This window comes from Lithobates pipiens, unplaced genomic scaffold, assembly GCF_037356315.1.
Source record: "Lithobates pipiens isolate NorthernLeopardFrog02 unplaced genomic scaffold, aLitPip1_a1.2 Scaffold_19, whole genome shotgun sequence".
NCBI lineage: Eukaryota > Metazoa > Chordata > Amphibia > Anura > Ranidae > Lithobates > Lithobates pipiens.
Window position 1 is genome coordinate 515,554,528 of NW_027507764.1, and position 18,095 is coordinate 515,572,622.

The 18,095-nt window shown below is 40.3% G+C and overlaps 1 protein-coding gene across 1 annotated transcript; it reads right to left on the minus strand.

The window, feature by feature from the left end:
- Positions 1-510: 510 nt before the first annotated feature.
- ABRA (actin binding Rho activating protein) lies at positions 511-10,083 on the minus strand. Its single transcript, XM_077493171.1, has 2 exons — positions 9,308-10,083; positions 511-4,385 (listed from the first exon to the last, which is right to left on the minus strand). Exons 1-2 carry the CDS (start codon positions 9,991-9,993, stop codon positions 3,905-3,907), a joined length of 1,167 nt encoding a protein of 388 aa, XP_077349297.1. The 5' UTR covers positions 9,994-10,083; the 3' UTR covers positions 511-3,904.
- Between the last annotated feature and the right edge of the window lie 8,012 nt (positions 10,084-18,095).

The window sequence follows — 18,095 nt, forward strand, 5'->3', positions numbered from 1 at the left end:
TTTTTCTTGAATAAATTACATTTGTAATGTGTATGGCCAGCTTAAGGCGTACTTGTAGGGAGATTTTCCAGGAGAATCAGCATGACAGCCAGGCCATTAGCATTTACAGTTGAATGTAATCCAGGAATTTCCTTTGACACAGCAATCCATGGTGGTCTATAGGTTAATAACAATTTTGTAAAAATAAAAAATGAAACAAATTAGGTAGCATTAAAGCGGAACTAAACCCATCAACTTAATGGTTTTTCCAAAACAGGTAAATCCAAGGCTTGCCCCGAATGATAACTGTCACAGTAGTTTGTGCTCTCAACTGAACTGTCAAACCATGAAATGGTTGATGTCATAACTGATCACATGTGCAGCATGATGACAACTGCAGACCAAACAGAGGCCAAGATGGCAGTTTACTTGGCTATAAATGATAGGAGGGTTTAGTTCTGCTTTGCAATCTTTTGCACGTATTGATGAGTGCACTACAATGAAATCGAGCACAAGCAGCAAAAACACAACTTTGTACTTTTGTAAATAGTTTATTCAGGTAGAAAACAATAAATAAAAATTTAAACACGTCAATAAATAATACAAAAATATTTGTCATCGTACCCCAACCCACCAACATAGCTGTACATTGAAGGTTTCAGGTTCTTTAGATCTGCCTGACACCTTAGATAATCTTTGTATCTACAGTAAAATTACAAATATTAAGACTAATTTACCAACACCAAATCTATTCCAGTCAATTACCCAATAAATGTCTGGTGTACGTCTATTGTGTTCACAGAAAAACACTAGGATAGACAGTTCATCAGCGTGGTTGTCAAACCCAAATCACAGAATCGCGTCGCAGAACATAGGCAAGTCATTCTGTTCCCAGTGATAAATGTATAAGATATATTTTATAACACATCTAAGGTTGGATACATTAGGCATCTTCCAATGTATCTATGGAGAATCCACAGCCTGGTGACATAAATGTCTTGGGTGAAAAGCTCTCAGGTTGTCATATCTATACCAGGGATAAGGTCTGATCTTTTTGATGGGTTTCCAGACGGCAGTAACGACCAGGTGCAGGACTAATGCAGGCCATACATGGGTCGAATTCTGATTACATTTTCTTTTTTGAAAAAATTAAAGATTTTGTGTGTTTTGTGATCCGATGGTGTCACCATTGATTTTTGAAATTTGACCAACCAAGCCTTCAATTTCACCTCATGTTGCTACAGAAAATAACATTTTGTGGCTGGGAATCTTCATTTCTTTCCAGGTCACAGCTCATGCATATTTCTTCTTTTTCATTTATACTTCTCGCATGATTCTCCCATCATTGTATAGAAATTTGTTCGTTTTTACAAAAATTTCCAACATTCCTGGTCACTCAAATTCTATGGCCACAGGGAAATCGGCCATTGCTACAGCCCAATAATGGTGCGAAATTGGAAAGAAAATTCTTAGTTATGATTTTCGTAAGACAATTGTTTCAGAATTCAACCCATGTGTGGCCTACTTAAATCTCTTTAGGATGGAGTTAAAGCTGAACTGCAAGCAAACAGGTGCAGGATTAAAGTAGAATTAAACGCAAAACTTTTTTTTTTCATTTTGGATAGAGCAAGGGAAGGTTATTGCAGAGATTTCTGTTCACTTCCTGTCCCATAGCCATACAGGAAGTGAGAGCAAAAATCCCTGCAAATTAAGGGACCCCCAGTTAACTAGAATTCGTGTACCCATTGGAAAATTTCCCCTCTATCACTTTTCTGGAGACAAACCAAAATTTTAAAGATTAACTGCAGGCAAACAGCTAAATCCACCTTTGAAATGTATACAAAGGAGCTATTTTACCTGGAAAAGGATTTGTATTCCTGTCAATCCTGTCCTGAAATTTACACAGCCCTCCAGACTGTACAGCCAGGCTGCTGACCGGACTTTGCCACAATTAAAACGTAACTCCAAACGTAACTCCAGGCACAAAAACATTAATTGAAATACGTCCTTCAATAGCAACAAATGATATATTTGTGTGCACCAAATACCTTTTGTGAATCAAGATTTTACCAGTAAAAAGTAGCAGTGACATCATCACTGCTTGTACATAGCCCGAGCAGAGCTGTGGGAGGGGTCTGGCAGGTCCACCTACTACAGGCTTCCTGTAGAAAACGACAGGAGGGGGCGGATACAAGCCCAGTCACCCTGCACAAGAAGAGAGAGCAGCAGTGACTGGTCTTTATTACAGGAAGTTCCTGCACAGAGGTGTAAAGTCTCACACTGGATTACTGCACAGATCTGTAGGAAATACACAAATCACACCAAGATTTGAGTAAAAGTACCCATGCCTCTTGTATTTAGACAAGAAGGTGGGGAGTCCACCTGCCTGCCTCCGACCTTCAGTGAGTCCAAGTGTTAATTTCATAAGGTATACAAAAAGTCCCAAGACAGTGAAACATGTGAAATAAATCTTGTGTTCCAAATTCAGATGGAATCCCTCCACCTTGTGAATTCACCATCGCCACATGTATAGATGTGCTCTTACCAGGGAGCATAGACCTCATTTTACAGGGCTCAACATAGGCTCGTGTGTCTCATTCACTATTTTATCCAGCAAAGAAAAACTGGTACGAATCGCTCTCTGCCCATCCATTGACTTAGCAACAAAACTCCTGCTTTAGGCCATCATAACCAATGGTATACCCCTTCACACCACTCCTCCAGCCTAAGAGCAATACACTGAACTCAGGATCCCCCGTAATAGGAGGTCTATGCTTTTTGGTAAGACCACATCTATATATGTGGTGGTGGTGAATATTCAAGGTGGAGGGATTCTGTCTGAATTTGGAATAAGATTTATATCACATGTTCCACTGTCTTGGGAATCTTCATTTGTGTTATGAAATTAACACTTGGATTAATTTGACTATAGAGCAACACGTTTAATTATGATTTGTTATTTGTGATAATATCTCAAGTTAGTGGCACAGCTTCAACTTTTGATTTATTGTACCATAAGCACAGTTTTATCCTGTTGTTATTTAGTAAATATAAACTGCTAAATACCTTTTCACATCAGCAGTTAGAGCAGTCTTGTGACTTCTGTGAGTGCCCGATTAAATCTTGTAGGAGTTCTTATTCTCCCATGAATGTCCTATAAGGATGCAATACTCCTGACCCTCTGCATGGCCTTGTGCTGATCACATGCACTCTCCCAAGAAAAAAATAAAATCTAGCAACACACAACAAACTGAGCATGTGCAGCTTGTCCCCAAGCTCTATACTATCAGGAAATGATTAGGAAACATCGAAGTAGGGGATGATCAAACAGCCTTTTCACAAAATGCAGAGGATTAATCCCTTAGGTTCCACAGTGAGTATATGTTTTACTGCCTATACAGACTGATTTTACTGTTGTGGGTTTAGTGACACTTTAACTAATATTATTTTATCTTTGGATTCTTCAGTCAACTTTTTATTCTTCTAATACAACAATAGAAGCACTGCATCTGGATTGATGCAACTTTGGAAAAACCTTGGGAGCTGTACCCAGTCCCCACGCCATGAGGACGGAGCGCGATGATGCTTTGGGCGCTGAATGCTGCATGTACACTCATCTCAGCACTTTATACAATGCCTATAGTTAGAATACACCTTCAGTTGTATGCTTACCATGATGGAACAAATACATCACTCTATTAATTGGTGTCTTACATATGTCTGAACGTAATGCTGCCATGAATACTTTTTAAAGCAGACAAATATTGTTTTGTTTTATATATAATACATTGGTAAATTGACCTTTTTAAATTAAGAATAAGCTAACAATTGCCTTGTGAAGAAGTATGGTCAAAGAAAAATAGAGTAGCATTTAGTAAAGTAAAATTAATTTCTAAAAAAATGATCAGTCACTTCTATTTCTTTGTCACATCAATGTTATTATCACATCATCATCTCTTCCCTGCCACAACATTTCTCCCTGGAAATCCACCATCCCGTGTTTCCTGGCTCTCAAAAGGATTCCCACTACTTTGTCGGAGATCCGCACGTATCTCTCAAAAAGTTCACCAAACGTGATTTGTACATTTCCATCTTTTCCTGGTTCGGCCATGGTGGAGATGATGAAGCAGAGATCTCTCATTTCCCGATGTATGTGTGCTTCTGCCCTCATAGCTCTTTCAGCTGTCTTTGTTCCTTCCTTTGGACGTCCATAGCCCTCGTCACCCTTTTGCAGCCTCTGGGACTTTGCAAAGTCATGGTCAAATTCATCACTAAAAGGGTTCAGCTTTTGGTTCATCACATGTTCACCTGACCACTTCTCCCACCTCCCCTTGACGTTGTTCACTTGGCTGTACCGCTTGTGGGCTTTGTTAATGTTGTTAAATTCTGATACTGTCTTGTTATTCCTGAAATAAAACAACATATTGGGTCAGAGGTGATGCACTGGGCAACATTGGTTATTAAAATTGTATCTTTAGCAGTAAAATGCCTAATTCATATTCTAATGTTCAAAAAGAGAAGATTCAGGGCTCTAGACCAATTATTAGCATACAAGAAGTTACTGAGCTGCTCTAGATGTCAGTAAAGGAACCAATATTTAAGTAAATCTGTAGCAAACAGGAAAAAATTTCCCTTTTTTGCTGCCTGCATAATGCATATGCGCTGCGACAAAGAAGGTGGGCTTTAATTGATTTGTGGGATTAATTGAATCGTTTAAAATGCACCCATGCTTGGATAATACAGAAATAGCAGCTCAGACAGTTTGACAAACACATTCAAAATACTATCATAAAATAAAGTGAAGCTCTTATAATAGTGATAATGACCAAAGTAAACAAAGTATAAAAAAAAGTCCCAATATTGAAGTCGTTTGGATGTTACTCAATGCAAGCTAAATATTAGTTTATAATGTTAGGGATGCCGACATCATGGGAACCCTGGACAGCTAAGTGTCCTAATATTAAAAGTCAGCAGCTACAGTATTTGTAGCTGCTGACTTCTAATTTTTTTCATGGGGGCCCAGAAACTCCTCTTTAAACACTCTATAATTTGAGGGTCAATTCGCTTTGATAAGAGGCTCTGTGTACTTATCTTCTCAGGCTGAGGTGTCTATAGCTCACTAAGGACTTCAATATTGGGAATTTTTTTATACTTTGATTGTTTAATGCCCACATGCCCCATATATGTGTCCCTTGGTAGCCAAGGTTTCTGTGCTAGGAGTGCATTCACTGCACACTCCAAACACAGTGATCATATTGTTACATAGTTAGTAAGGTTGAATAAAGTCCATCCCTATCCCCTGTACATTGCATCTCATTAAGATGCTCATCTATTATATATTTAAGGTATCCATATAGTATAATCAATTTACACATACATCGCACACTCACATTGGTCCCTACCCTCAAGGAGCCCACAATCCAAGGTCCCCAACCTACATTCATACACTAGGGCCAATTTTGGACAGAAGCCAATTAACCTACCAGCATGTCTTTGGAGCGTGGGAGGAAACCAGAGTACTCTGCGGAAACCCACACAGGCACAAGGAGAAAATGCAAATTCCAGGCAGGTGTCGTGGTTGGGATTCGAACCAGCGACCCTTTTTACTGCTAGTTGAGAGTACCAACCTCGACACCACAGTACAGCCATAGACAGTGCCCAGTCTCTAGTAATGATCAGGAGCTGGTGGGACCGGTTCCCAATCATGTAACACTGTGGCAGCCAATCACAGCAATTTTGGAATCAGGCACCCCTTGGATATAAAGATCCACTTAAGGGGATTCTGGAGCTAGGCAGGAAGGGGTTAAACTGAATTTTCAGGGGAAAAACCCCCCACAAACTAAGGTTTTATCCAGTGACTATGGCATGATAATCAGCATCTGAAGTTACTATATATCCAAATGTCAACTTTCTGTAGAATTCACCCCCCCCCCCCTTCTGCTACAAGTGATTCCTATTGGTCATTTAACTTAATGATCATCCTCACTGATAAGTGAGGAGCTTTGGTTGGTGGGAATGGTTGGGCCAAGATCGAGAGATGCATATCAATTATGCTTCCCATGTCTCTGGATCATTTTGGCATACAGGGTTTTTTTTTATTGCAGGTGAACTCGAATACCAACATTCACTGATTTTGTATTGCCAAAGAGGTTTACTTTAAATTGCATTCTCTAATTTAGACATTGGTATGTAGTTTTCCTGAAGCTCATTTTGCTCAAAATCTCCTTCTTCCTATTACAGATATTACATTGCAGGTTCGCTAAGCTTCTCATAAATTGTGTTGGTTATTGACAGAATGGATCACCTGCTGAAATATTGCCTGGGATGAGCCTGGCTCCAAAGCTTATAATGGAACTGATATACCCTGCATACAAATATCTCCCAACCCTCATCTGATCCATGCCCTATGTGTAGAAGCATCACAGACCTTGTAGTGGAATATTACAGCTTCATAAATGATTGATTATTTAATACAATAGGACTATTAAATATTTTATCCATTATCTGCTTTAAGAGAAATGAGAGATTAGACATTTAATATGGGTTATTAGACCTTTTTGACTCAGGCATTTTATTTGAAATATAAAAATGCTTTTCAGGAATCATTTCTTTTGAATACGAAGATATATTAACGTTTGTGTAAAAACAAAATAATAGGAAGTATGTTAACCCTGTAGGACTAAAGGCCTCTTTGCATTTTGGACAGAGTAAGGAAGGGTTATGACCCCTGACAGTTTTTTTTGTTTTTTTGCCATGTGTCCCAATGAGGAAATTCCCCCTTTGCTTCCCATCTCATAGCCAAGTTTTTGTTCCTCTTTGTGTCCATGCTGGGGAGATTCACCTCTATATTTGTTCTTATGACCATTGTCAGTGAGATAGAAAGTCATGGAAATCAAATATTTGACAGTTGCCATCAGAATACAAGGTGAGACAAACTATTCCAATGGGGACAACTATTCTGGCGACAACTGTTTTGTAGAGCAATTACCCTGACTTTTTAGATATTTCCTGTCCTATGGCATAGGGACCTCCCCAGCATGACACTGGCAGAAAAAAAAGTAAACTGAAGCTGATGTATAACCTTCTATACTTTACCCATAATGAATAATAAAGTTCTGTTTATACATACACTTTAATACTTCTGATCCACTGACCCAATGTAAGCTTGAAGAAAATGAAAGCCAGAGAAAAGTTAGGATTGCTGTTTAGGTCCGAAATTTAGAAGTGATGACACCTAACCAAATCACCAACCCAAAGTCCTTCAAGTCAGTCCAGTCCCTAATAAAGCTCAGGTACTAATTAGGTCCGAAATTTAGAAGTGATGACACCTAACCAAAGCACCAAACCAAAGCCCTTCAATTCAGTCCAGTCCCTAATAAAACTCAGGTACTAATCATTTCCAAATATTATTTTTGTAATTAGGATAAAAATGAACATGTAAAATATACTTTTAATTAAAGTACTTTTTAAAATACTCTAAATATTTTTTTTACAACATACAACCTAAGTGATTGGTGTATTGCTGTAGTTTCTTTCTCAAACCAAAATGTGCAGAGAGCAATGATGTGCTGTAAACCATAACTACCAATCAGAACTCAGCTTTCATTGCCCTGACTGTTCTAACCCAAAATGTTTTATGGACTCCAGTGGTAAACATTCTTGATTTGAAATCATCATCATCTCCCCCCGTATAGCCATGGGAGTTCAACTTCTTGCTGCAAATACTGCAATGCAAAATATAGGAAGACCAAAAGAAAGAATAATAAAATGATGGCAGTCAGTGGGTGGAGCTAGCAATCCAGATGCAAAGATCACACTACGGAAGTCCTTGAGAGGTTTAAGAAGGTGATGGGTGATCTTTGACACCCTCTAGACATATTGGGGTTGATTTAAAACTGGAGAGTAAAAAATCTGGTGCAGCCCTGCATATACAGTAAACCAATCAGCTTCCAGGTTTTATTGTCAAAGCTTAATTGAACAACCTGAAGTTAGAAACTGATTGGCTACCATGCGCAGCTGCACCAGAGTTTTCACTCTCTAGTTTTAGCAACTCAACCCCAGTGAGCCATGTTGCTTTACTTAAATTTAATGTAAATATCCAACCAAAATTATTTTCTTGTTTTGAGTGGAATGGGGAAGAGTTAGCCCTTACTTAGTTAGCTAAGACTTGTCAGATTTTTATTTTCTGTCTGTGTCCTTACTGGAGAGAGCTAATGTCATTATTAGTCCTGAGGACCATTCTCATGATTGTAACTGGAACAGTAGTATAGGGGATATCTTCCAATTAAGTCACTTTTTTTAGTTACAGCTACCAAAAGTGGGGAGATTTCTGCTTACCCCTATGGAAAAGGAAGTGCAGGGAAATCTCTCTGATGGAGACACAAACAGCAATAAAGACATGACAGTAGATCAGTGTTAATTTCGTAGATCAAAATATTCAAATTAAGTCAATTGACAAAAACTATGACGAAAATCAATTCCAATTTTCGGCAACAAACGAAAATGGAACGAAATTCTGATGGAGGGACGTTTACCCACCTGAACTTCTGTTTTCCCCAGAGCTCTACCTGTCTGTTTAAGCTTCAGCCCCCAACAAGCCATATTGGCTGAGAGACGCAAGCTCCCTCTACCTGCCTACTGCCTGGGAGTTCTGAAACAATGCCCTGAAAACCACATGGTGAGTGTTTCCCCTCCCAGCAAGGTAGCAGTACTTAGCACTGTGTAAAATAACAGCCTCCCCAGACCAGTTCTCTGCCCTGTACATTCCCTCACCCCCATTTACTTCCCCATCCCGCTAAATATTATTAGAGTTTTACTTCAGGAGTATATAATGAGTTTGGAAACTCTAGAACAATGTTTAAATAATGCATTACAATTTAACTAAACCTATTAGAGTTTAGTCGACTAAAATGTACTGGAGATTTTAGTCATTTAAAATATGATTAAAACTAAAACAATTCAGATGACTAAAATACGACTAAAACTAAAATTACATTTTAGTCAAAAGACTATGATTAAAATTAAATCAATGTCAAAATGAACACTACAGTGGATATAACCTTTCGCTACTCTAATCTAAAGCAGGGTTCTCAAACAGGTGGCCCTCCAGCTGTTGCAAAACTACAAAAAAAAGTCCCATCATGCCTCTGCCTGTGTAAATCATGCTTGCAACTGTCAGCCTTGCAATGCCTCATGGGACTTGTAGTTTTGCAACAGCTGGAGGGCCACCAGTTTGAGACCTCTGATCTAAAGCCAAAACATGTTTTGGCCGGGGTTACACTTTAAACTGCAGGATAGGGGCTGCATATCACACTATGCAATAACTTACAGTGAATTATATGACCGCTTAATTCTTGCAGCTTCCTCCTTCTCTTCTGTGATTTCTACCTTCTCTTTTTCTGGTTTGACTTCCTCACTCTCTCCATAGCCACTGTCTTCGGTTTCTAGGCTTTCACTTCGACACTCTGCAAGCTTTGGCAAAGTTTTGGAAGATGTTTCGGTTCCTTCATCATCTTGTTCAATCTGTTTCCAACTTTTGGTAAGTTGGGACACCAGATTGGAGCACTTCCTTCTCCGGGTTGGAGACACATTGCCTTGCAGTAGTTTATCCAGCATAAATTCATCGTATTTCTGGGTACTGGAATCTTTTTCATATCTTTCAGCCAATGAACCAATATCCATTCCTTTCTCCTGGGCTTTGCTCGCAAAACTTTTAATCACAGATTTTGTTTTGATGTGTGTTTCTTCATTATTTTTTGTGGGCGTTTCAACATCTTTTCTTGGTGCAACAACAACTGCAGGTTTCAATTCTACTTTAAACGTTGACTTGTGGTTCTCTGTAACCTCATCTTCAGTGTTAGGCACCCAACCTGAGGGTTGTTCTGCTTGCTTCTTTGAATTTTCAGTTGCCCATTGTTGCCAACCTTTGGTTAAGCTGGACACTAAACTTACAGTTCTGATCTTCCTAATGGCCCGTTGAGCAGGTTTCATTGTTTTTGTTTCGTCTAGAGCCATATTATAGCAACAATACTGCGTGTTCCTCCAGGGAGGAATAAAAATCCTGAACTTGTCCTCCTGAGTCACTTCTAACAGCTGAATGAAGGGTGCCGGGTTTTTAAATAGGCCAGTTGCTTTACGTTCTTGGAAAATATGCCAGGCATTTGTGACCAAGATCTGCCCACTGTGACACTGTTGCTTTTTAAAGAATGATGGTTTATATTGCATCACAAGAGCAGATGGAAATTACAGATGGTAAACAAAGCAAGGCTAGCATACACAGCTCTCTGGGGTTTGTTCAGTAATCTATAGCATTGTCCTTAAGTGTTGAGTCATTGACTTTCACCAAAAAAAAAAAAAAAGTTCAACCCCCCCCCCCCCCTATTTTTTTATATTTAAATATAATTCCGAAATTAAACAGTGTATAAAAATAACAACTGTAGTACTCAACAATCAAATGTATTCTTGGATTATGTCAACTATAACCAAGCCCAAAAACAAAAATGTAATATATTGCAGATTACAAGTGTAGTGGCTGCGTTTTCTTTTTTTCGGGCTTGATACAGAAAAAGACTTGTTGATCCTGCCAGAATTATGAACGAATACAACGAATGTTATCAGCTTTCTTTTGTGAGCTACAGAACACTTAATTCCTATATAATAGAGATAAGGGAAAGGAGATGTGTTCTGTAGCCCAAATCAGGGGGGTAACTTAAGGTTAGAGCAATGCTCCTCCATAGGTACAGTACAGTGAGTGAGTGTTGTTACCCTAGGACAGGAAGTGTAATATGGGTGGAATCACCAGGTGCAAATCAAAGGAAAAAAGTCTGCAAAAAAAAATTTTTTTATGAATTGCAATATATTACATTTGGGGGGGGGGGGGGGTTGTTTTTTATGTTTTAAAGTGATCGTTTAGCCTCGTATTTTTTATATTTTTTTAAATAACAAACAAGTCATCCTTGCCTCCACAGTGCACCTTGTTTTGCCAGTAAATACTGTGGCTCTGTGTCCCGTGATGTACTGAAAGAAAAGGATTTTACAGGTAAGCTGTTATAAAAATCCTATTTTCTTCATAAATTTAGGCCAAAATTTATTCTGCTACATGTCTTAGCTAAAAAATAATCCCAATAATGTATATTAATTGGTTTATGTGAAAGCTATGGCATCTACAAACTATTGTATATACTGTATATTTGAAAATGTATCAATTCTGATGTACTGACAGTCTATCTAATTTCTTGAGGCCCTTAAAATGCCAGGACAGTACAAACATCCCCCAAATGACCCCATTTTGAAAAGTAGACAGTCTGAGGCATTTAGTAGGAGGCATGGCAAATTTTTTGAAGTTGTAATTTTTTTGTCACAATTTTTCCCATTTTTTTCACCAGTGCAGTAGGGCATCATCATATGACTGGTGTGGCAATGATCGGGAACACTGACTGATGACAGTGTGGTAGAAAAAATAATCATTTTTTATTAAATATTTTTTTTTTTATTTCTACATACTTTCATCAGAGTAGTTTAGTGTCAACATAGTACATAGATTATTTTGGTGTACCGTATATACTCGAGTATAGGCCGACCCGAATATAAGCCGAGGCCCCCAATTTACCCCAAAAAAACTGGGAAAATTATTGACTCGTGTATAAACCGAGGGTGAGACATGCCTGTCCATCCCTGTGTGTCCGTCCATCCCTGTGTGTCCATCCATCCCTGTGTGTGTGTGTGTCCGTCCATCCCTGTGTGTCCGTCCATCCCTGTGTGTCCATCCATCCCTGTGTGTGTGTCCGTCCATCCCTGTGTGTGTGTCCGTCCATCCCTGTGTGTGTGTCCGTCCATCCCTGTGTGTGTGTCCATCCGTCCATCCCTGTGTGTGTGTCCATCCGTCCATCCCTGTGTGTGTGTCCATCCGTCCATCCCTGTGTGTGTGTCCATCCATCCATCCCTGTGTGTGTGTCCATCCATCCATCCCTGTGTGTGTGTCCATCCATCCATCCCTGTGTGTGTGTCCATCCATCCCTGTGTGTGTGTCCATCCATCCCTGTGTGTGTGTCCGTGTAGCCTTGTGTGTCCAGCCTACCTGTGTCCTGAGCCTCCGTCCCGTGCCTCCGTCGTCCCGTGCCTCCGTCGTCCCATGCCTCCGTCGTCCCGTGCCTCCGTCGTCCCGTGCCTCCGTCCCGTGCCTCCGTCCCGTGCCGAGCCTCCGTCCTTCTGCCATGCCAGGATCGCCGCTCTTCATCGGCGCCTCAGCGGCCATTCCTCTGTTCAAAAGCCGCGCCTCCGTCTGTGATAGGCGGAACACTCAATTTCCCAGCAGTCTGTGTTCCGCCTATCACGGACATCCTCTCATCCTCGTCCGTAGTATGAGGATGAGCGGATGTCCGTGATAGGCGGACCACTGACTGCTGGGAAATTGAGTGTTCCGCCTATCACAGACAGGGAGGCGCGGCTTTTGAATAGTAGAATGTCCGCCGTCTGTCTGCTCGACACGCTGATCGGGCAGGCAGACGGCGATGACTCGAGTATAAGCCGAGGGGGGCACTTTCAGCCTCAAAAAAGAGGCTGAAAATCTCGGCTTATACTCGAGTATATACAGTAATATCATAAAAATTCACAATTTTTACAAACTTCTGCTAAATCTCATCTTGAACTTTCTCTGCGTTGGATTAAACTTCAGAAGTAATATCCAGAGTAATTATAAAAATGATTTATATGCCTTTATGCTGGTGAGAGACTGTCATAATTAAACACTACATAATGCCTATGGGGACTGAATGCTCCAATTCTTAATATTGCAATAACAGCAGCTAATAAATTCCAGAATAATCAGTAGAATAATAAGCAATGAATTGCTCTGGACAGTAAGCTAACACTCTATAGATCCTGTTTAAAGGAAACTGCAGAAATAGCGGAATATCAGTAATAATCTACTGAAAATGCTAGTTGTTTGGCTGGAACATGACTTTAATGCTTAATAGTTGTAAACTCTATCTGAATGATATTGAAGCAGAATGAAATTGAAAGGATCTTCAGGTATTAAAATATTGAAATTAAAGTTTATATTCAAAATGTTGGAGAATTAAGTATTTTGTCCTTAGATGCCCTACCCTATCTCAGATCACTGTGTTAAAATGGAAAAAAAAGCACTTGTAGAAATGCATTAGAAAAATTATTTATCTTACACTCCAGCTTCCACCAGCAGCACTGGCAAGATCCTAAGAAGGATGAGGAGATGCTCCTGCAATGCTTTGGAAGTGTAGCCTAGTGAGATTGACGTCAGCACCTGGAACAGGACGGGGGCGTGGCCAACGCGTTTCAAAGCCACCAACAGCTACTCTCTCAAAGCCTGATTAGTCACTAGTGCTCAGCCTCCATTTTTAACCATTTAAAGTCCACATTTTTCAATGAGTTAGTGTGATTCAAAATGTACTCTACCAAACGGTGGAGCAGAACGTTAAAGGGTTTTAATGACAGGCATTGTACACAGAGGCATGGAGGCCACACCTGAGCTCAAGTGGAGTAGCCAGATTGCTTGATGGACAGGATAGGATAAGTATAGAATTGTCTCTTCAGCCAATTCTGCATTGTGTGTATATAAACATATATAATATAGCATTGAAATAGAAGTAGATAAAATTAAAAAAGTCCTATCATAGCAGCTTGATTAACTATCGACCTAACTGGGAACTTTCGATACCCCCCCGACTATACTTCCTTTATCCTAAGGGCCGGTTCACACTGCGGGCGATGCGAGGCGACACCGACTTGCCTCGCCGCGACCTGCCGCGACCTCAGCGGCGACTTGCAAATGACTTCTGTATAGAAGTCAATGCAAGTCGCCCCGAGGTCGCCCAAAAGTAGTACAGGAACCTTTTTTCTGAGTCGGAGCAACTCGAGTCGCTCCTCTCAGAACGGTTCCAATGTACAGAACGGGGGCGACTTGTCAGATCGCGGCGAGGCAAGTCGTGTCGCCTCGCATCGCCCGCAGTGTGAACCGGCCCTAACTCTCAACAAGCATGGCTTCTATGAATACTCCTTCGATAGAGCTCACCTACTGTTATCCAAATTTATACGCCACTGGACTCCATGGCTTAGTCACCCTAACTGCTCCCTCCAAACCTAATTAGATAAACCTTACTTTGATGATCACTCCAAAACCACACCTGGAGCTCATGTCTAAGCTACAGGTTCCTACTGAAAAATGCCACTTAAAAGTCAATCTTATTATGTCCCCCACCCACTAAGATGATCTGGTATACTATAATACGTATCCTATATGCAACATATTATACGGGCAAAGTAATTTTGTACCCCACTTAAGAGAAACCATGCCAACCTTTCATACCCTACCCCCCTCCCACTTCTTATTCCCCATCATCCCTCCTCCCCTTTCCTCTGTTTCTTCTCTTCTTACAGTAATCCAAACAAAATTCAGGGTGTTCACAGCATGTTACTCTTCTTTTTAATCATAAGTTCTAGAGGCTAAAACAATTAAAACACATCCAGCTAATAAATGTTTCTCAAACACAGAAGTCGCGTTTTCAAGGCAATTGGATTATCATGCACATTGTTGGCTGGATGGGTTTCAATTGTTTTTAGTTTAGCCCAGTCTGCAGCTATGGCAGGTGCCTGTGCTACCAAGGAGACTTTCAGCCAAGGCTGTTGTCACAGAATATAGAGCAGCAGTTGTAATCCACCCTCTATCCACTAGGGGGTGAACTGAGGATGTTAAAGACTCAAACTGGGGACTGGTAGAGACTCTAAAAGGACCTGTGGTGGACTGTGGGAAATGTAGTACACACTGCTATTTTTTTTTCAACCCAGTGGGCTGAGCAATAAAAAAACAAAAAAAAAAAATGGTTAGGTGAGAAAGGTAAGGTAAGGGTTAAGTATACATTTTTTTTATACAGGTATATTTTACACCTACTAACAGTAGGTTATTTGTATAGGAGGAGGGGGACATTTGCGTAGACCTTGCATTTTATTGCAATATATTTATTTTCCCACTTTAAAGTGGTTGTAAAGTCCCTATTGTTGTTTACTTGTACCTACAGGTATGCCTAAAATAAGGCTTACCTGTAGGTACAGTAAATATCTTCAAAACGTGCACCATTTAGGAGATATTTACTATTGTAGCAGCCGCTGATGTCACCAGCGCATGCTTACTGCACTCTTAGTGGACAGAGTGCCATCCATTGAGAGAGCAGTGCTGCAGCCATGACTCCTGTGTGCACGGAGTGACATCATCGTGGCTCAACAGTCAAACAGCTGAAGCCCACGAACCCGGAAGGAAGACCAGGTGACAGCGAACCACTGGAGGGCTTCGTTCAAAGTTAAGTTTTTCATAATGTGCTAGTATGCTATGCATACTAGCACGTTATGCTATTATACTGCAGGGCACCAATTTGTTAGAATTTTTTTACTACCACTTTAATGCATAGATATTCCCATATCGTATATATATATATATATATATATATGGACTAATTAGTTGTAACGGTACCACGTGCCTTAAAGTGGTTGTAAAGTCCCTGTTGTTTACTTGTATCTTCAGGTAAGCCAAAAATAAGGCTTACCTGTAGGTACAGTAAATGTCTCTTAAACGTTCACCGTTTAGGATATATTTACAATAGTAGCAGCTGGTGACGTCACCTGCGCATGCACACTGTGCTCTCAATGGACAGTGTTAATGTAAGGGAGGATTCTAACTCACTAATTATTTTTTTGTGTCATCTTTGTCCCATTGGGGAGATTTAACTTCACTTCCTGTCCTATCATTGAAACAGGAAGTGACAGGGAATCTCAGGTTGTCACCAAGGTCACCAAAACTAATGTCCCAATTGGAAGATTTCCCCTGTATTGCAGTTCTGGTGACAACCCAAAATGTGGTATTTTCTTTCACTTTTGGTGATAACGGTACATAAGACACATTGCATGGATGAATCTCTCTTATGAGGGCACAAACAATTGTGAAAACCTGACAGGTGTCTTAATTCAGTCTAGAATTAAAAAATAATAATAAAGTTTTGCCTTTAGTTTTACTTCAAAGATATAATCATGACAATTTTAAAAAGAACATTGGTAGGACTTTATAGGGACCAAAAATGTATCGCAGGGTACGGCAGCAACATATCACCAGAAATGTATTCTGTATAATGTATAATAGATCTTTGATGCAGCGATTTCAGATGGATCGGGGGGCAAATGTAATAGGCAGATTTTGCTTTTTTGCTCCCTTTTAACATTTTCGGTATTCTAGTAATTCTGGGGATGGTGTGCACATCTACTTTTAGAGTCACGGACACAGAACAAGCATGCTCTTAACTTAGAGCATTATTTAGGTCATGAAAAGACAGTTATTTATAATGACCAATCAGCTCTAAGCTTTAAACAGAAAGAAAACTAAGGAGCTGATAAGGGTTCCAAGTTTCTGCTTGGCAAATGAATCAATGGCCTAAATTTAAGTGTACTCAGTAAAATGAATGGTTTTGATATACTGCAGATCACTCTCCTTTAGGAGAACAAATAGTGCTCTCCGTAATGAAACCAGAAACTGTCTCCTGGATTATAAAGAGCAGATGACACTCTAGGTGACTAAACAGAACTAAATAGCCAACCAGCACATTAGTAGTGACAAAATGGTGACAGTTGTTACATTTTGTAAGGAGGCTGAAAAATATTTCCTATCAAAACCTAAAGGACTCTCCCAAAGACTCAGATTGGCCAGTAGGGATTGGCCAAACACCCCCAGGTCTGTTTGTGCCAGAACTTTCGAACATCGCAAAAGTTCTCACCCGTACTCCGAACCCCATTGAAGTCTATGGCATCCTAACTTGAAAAATTAAAAGTACTAATTTTAAAGGCTTAAACGCAAAAAAAATTTAAAATGAAAAAAAAATCTCACTTTTAAAGGAGCAAAGATTTTAATGATGTTTTACGTGAAACAATAAAAATGCTTTTAAATATAGTGTGGGGGGTCATCTTAGTCTGCCTGTAAAGTAGAACGTCTTTACAGTGTATAGAACCTGCTGCAGCAAAACTGACATATATAAAGAAAAACATGACATTTAAAGTGATTGTAAAGTCTCGTTTTTTTTTTTCTATTAAATTAACAAACATGTTATATTTACCTGCTCCTGCAGTGGATTTGCACACAACAGCCCGGATCCTCCTCTTGTCAGGTGCCTCTTCTGCCCTCCTGGCAGCTTGCTATGGGGGCACCTGAGCCGAGTCACAGCTCCCTGTGTACATTCAGACATGGAGCCATGGTCCAGCCCCGCACCCTCTCTCTCCTGACTGGCTAGCCGTTTTGACGGCAGTGGGAGCCAATGGCTCAGCTGCTGTGTCTCAGCCAATCAGGAGGCTGAGTCTTAGATGGCCGAGACACTCGTGGACATCACTGGAGAGAGAGGGGGCTCAGGTAAGTATTAGGGGGTGCTGTGGCGGCTGCTGCATAGAATTGATTAAGATAAAAAAACCTGACTTTACAACTACTTTAAATTGATTTTCCCTGCAAGCTTTCTTTATTTTGTAAACAACGGCTTGGGGAGCCAGTCTTTATGATGAGGCTACAATTTAGCGCGCTTGGAACAAGATTAGAGAATTTTCGGATAAATTCTGGTGTCTCTTTGGCAGACTTTGGATGGAAATAACACATTTTTGCACCACAGTGAGCAAGCCTTATGTGAAGAAGCCAAATTATAGTACACTCAGGCCAAGATTATTATTTTTTTTTAGATAAAGTCAGTGACCTAATCCTCATCATCCCCTCCATCCTCGTCATCACTGGAGCCAACTTGACAATACGCTGCGGCTGGGGGACACATGACAAAGGCCAATTTGTAGTTCATCAGTGTCCCCCCCCCCCCCCAACATCAGAACCAAGTGATGTCAGTGAATCATCAAGAAGCAAGTGGCTGACGCTGTGTTCAAATCATTTAGCTGACTCCTCCATGCATGGTGCTATGGCAGTAACTGTGGACAAGGAGGCAGAATAAACAGCTCTGGCAGCTGTGGTGGACTGCGCACTAGTGTCAGCTTGAGTGATAGAGGATGAATAGGATGAGGTTGGTTTAGTAAGCCAGTCCACCACCTCCTCTGCATGCTGTGGCTGGATAGCA

Bases quoted from the DNA above. Each gene is read 5' to 3' on its own strand.
- ABRA (XM_077493171.1), bottom strand. From the start codon at position 9,993: ATGGCTCTAGACGAAACAAAAACAATGAAACCTGCTCAACGGGCCATT. The intron at 4,386-9,307 runs GTAAGTTATTGC...GTTTTATTTCAG, and splicing joins AAGCGGTCATATAATTCACT to GAATAACAAGACAGTATCAG.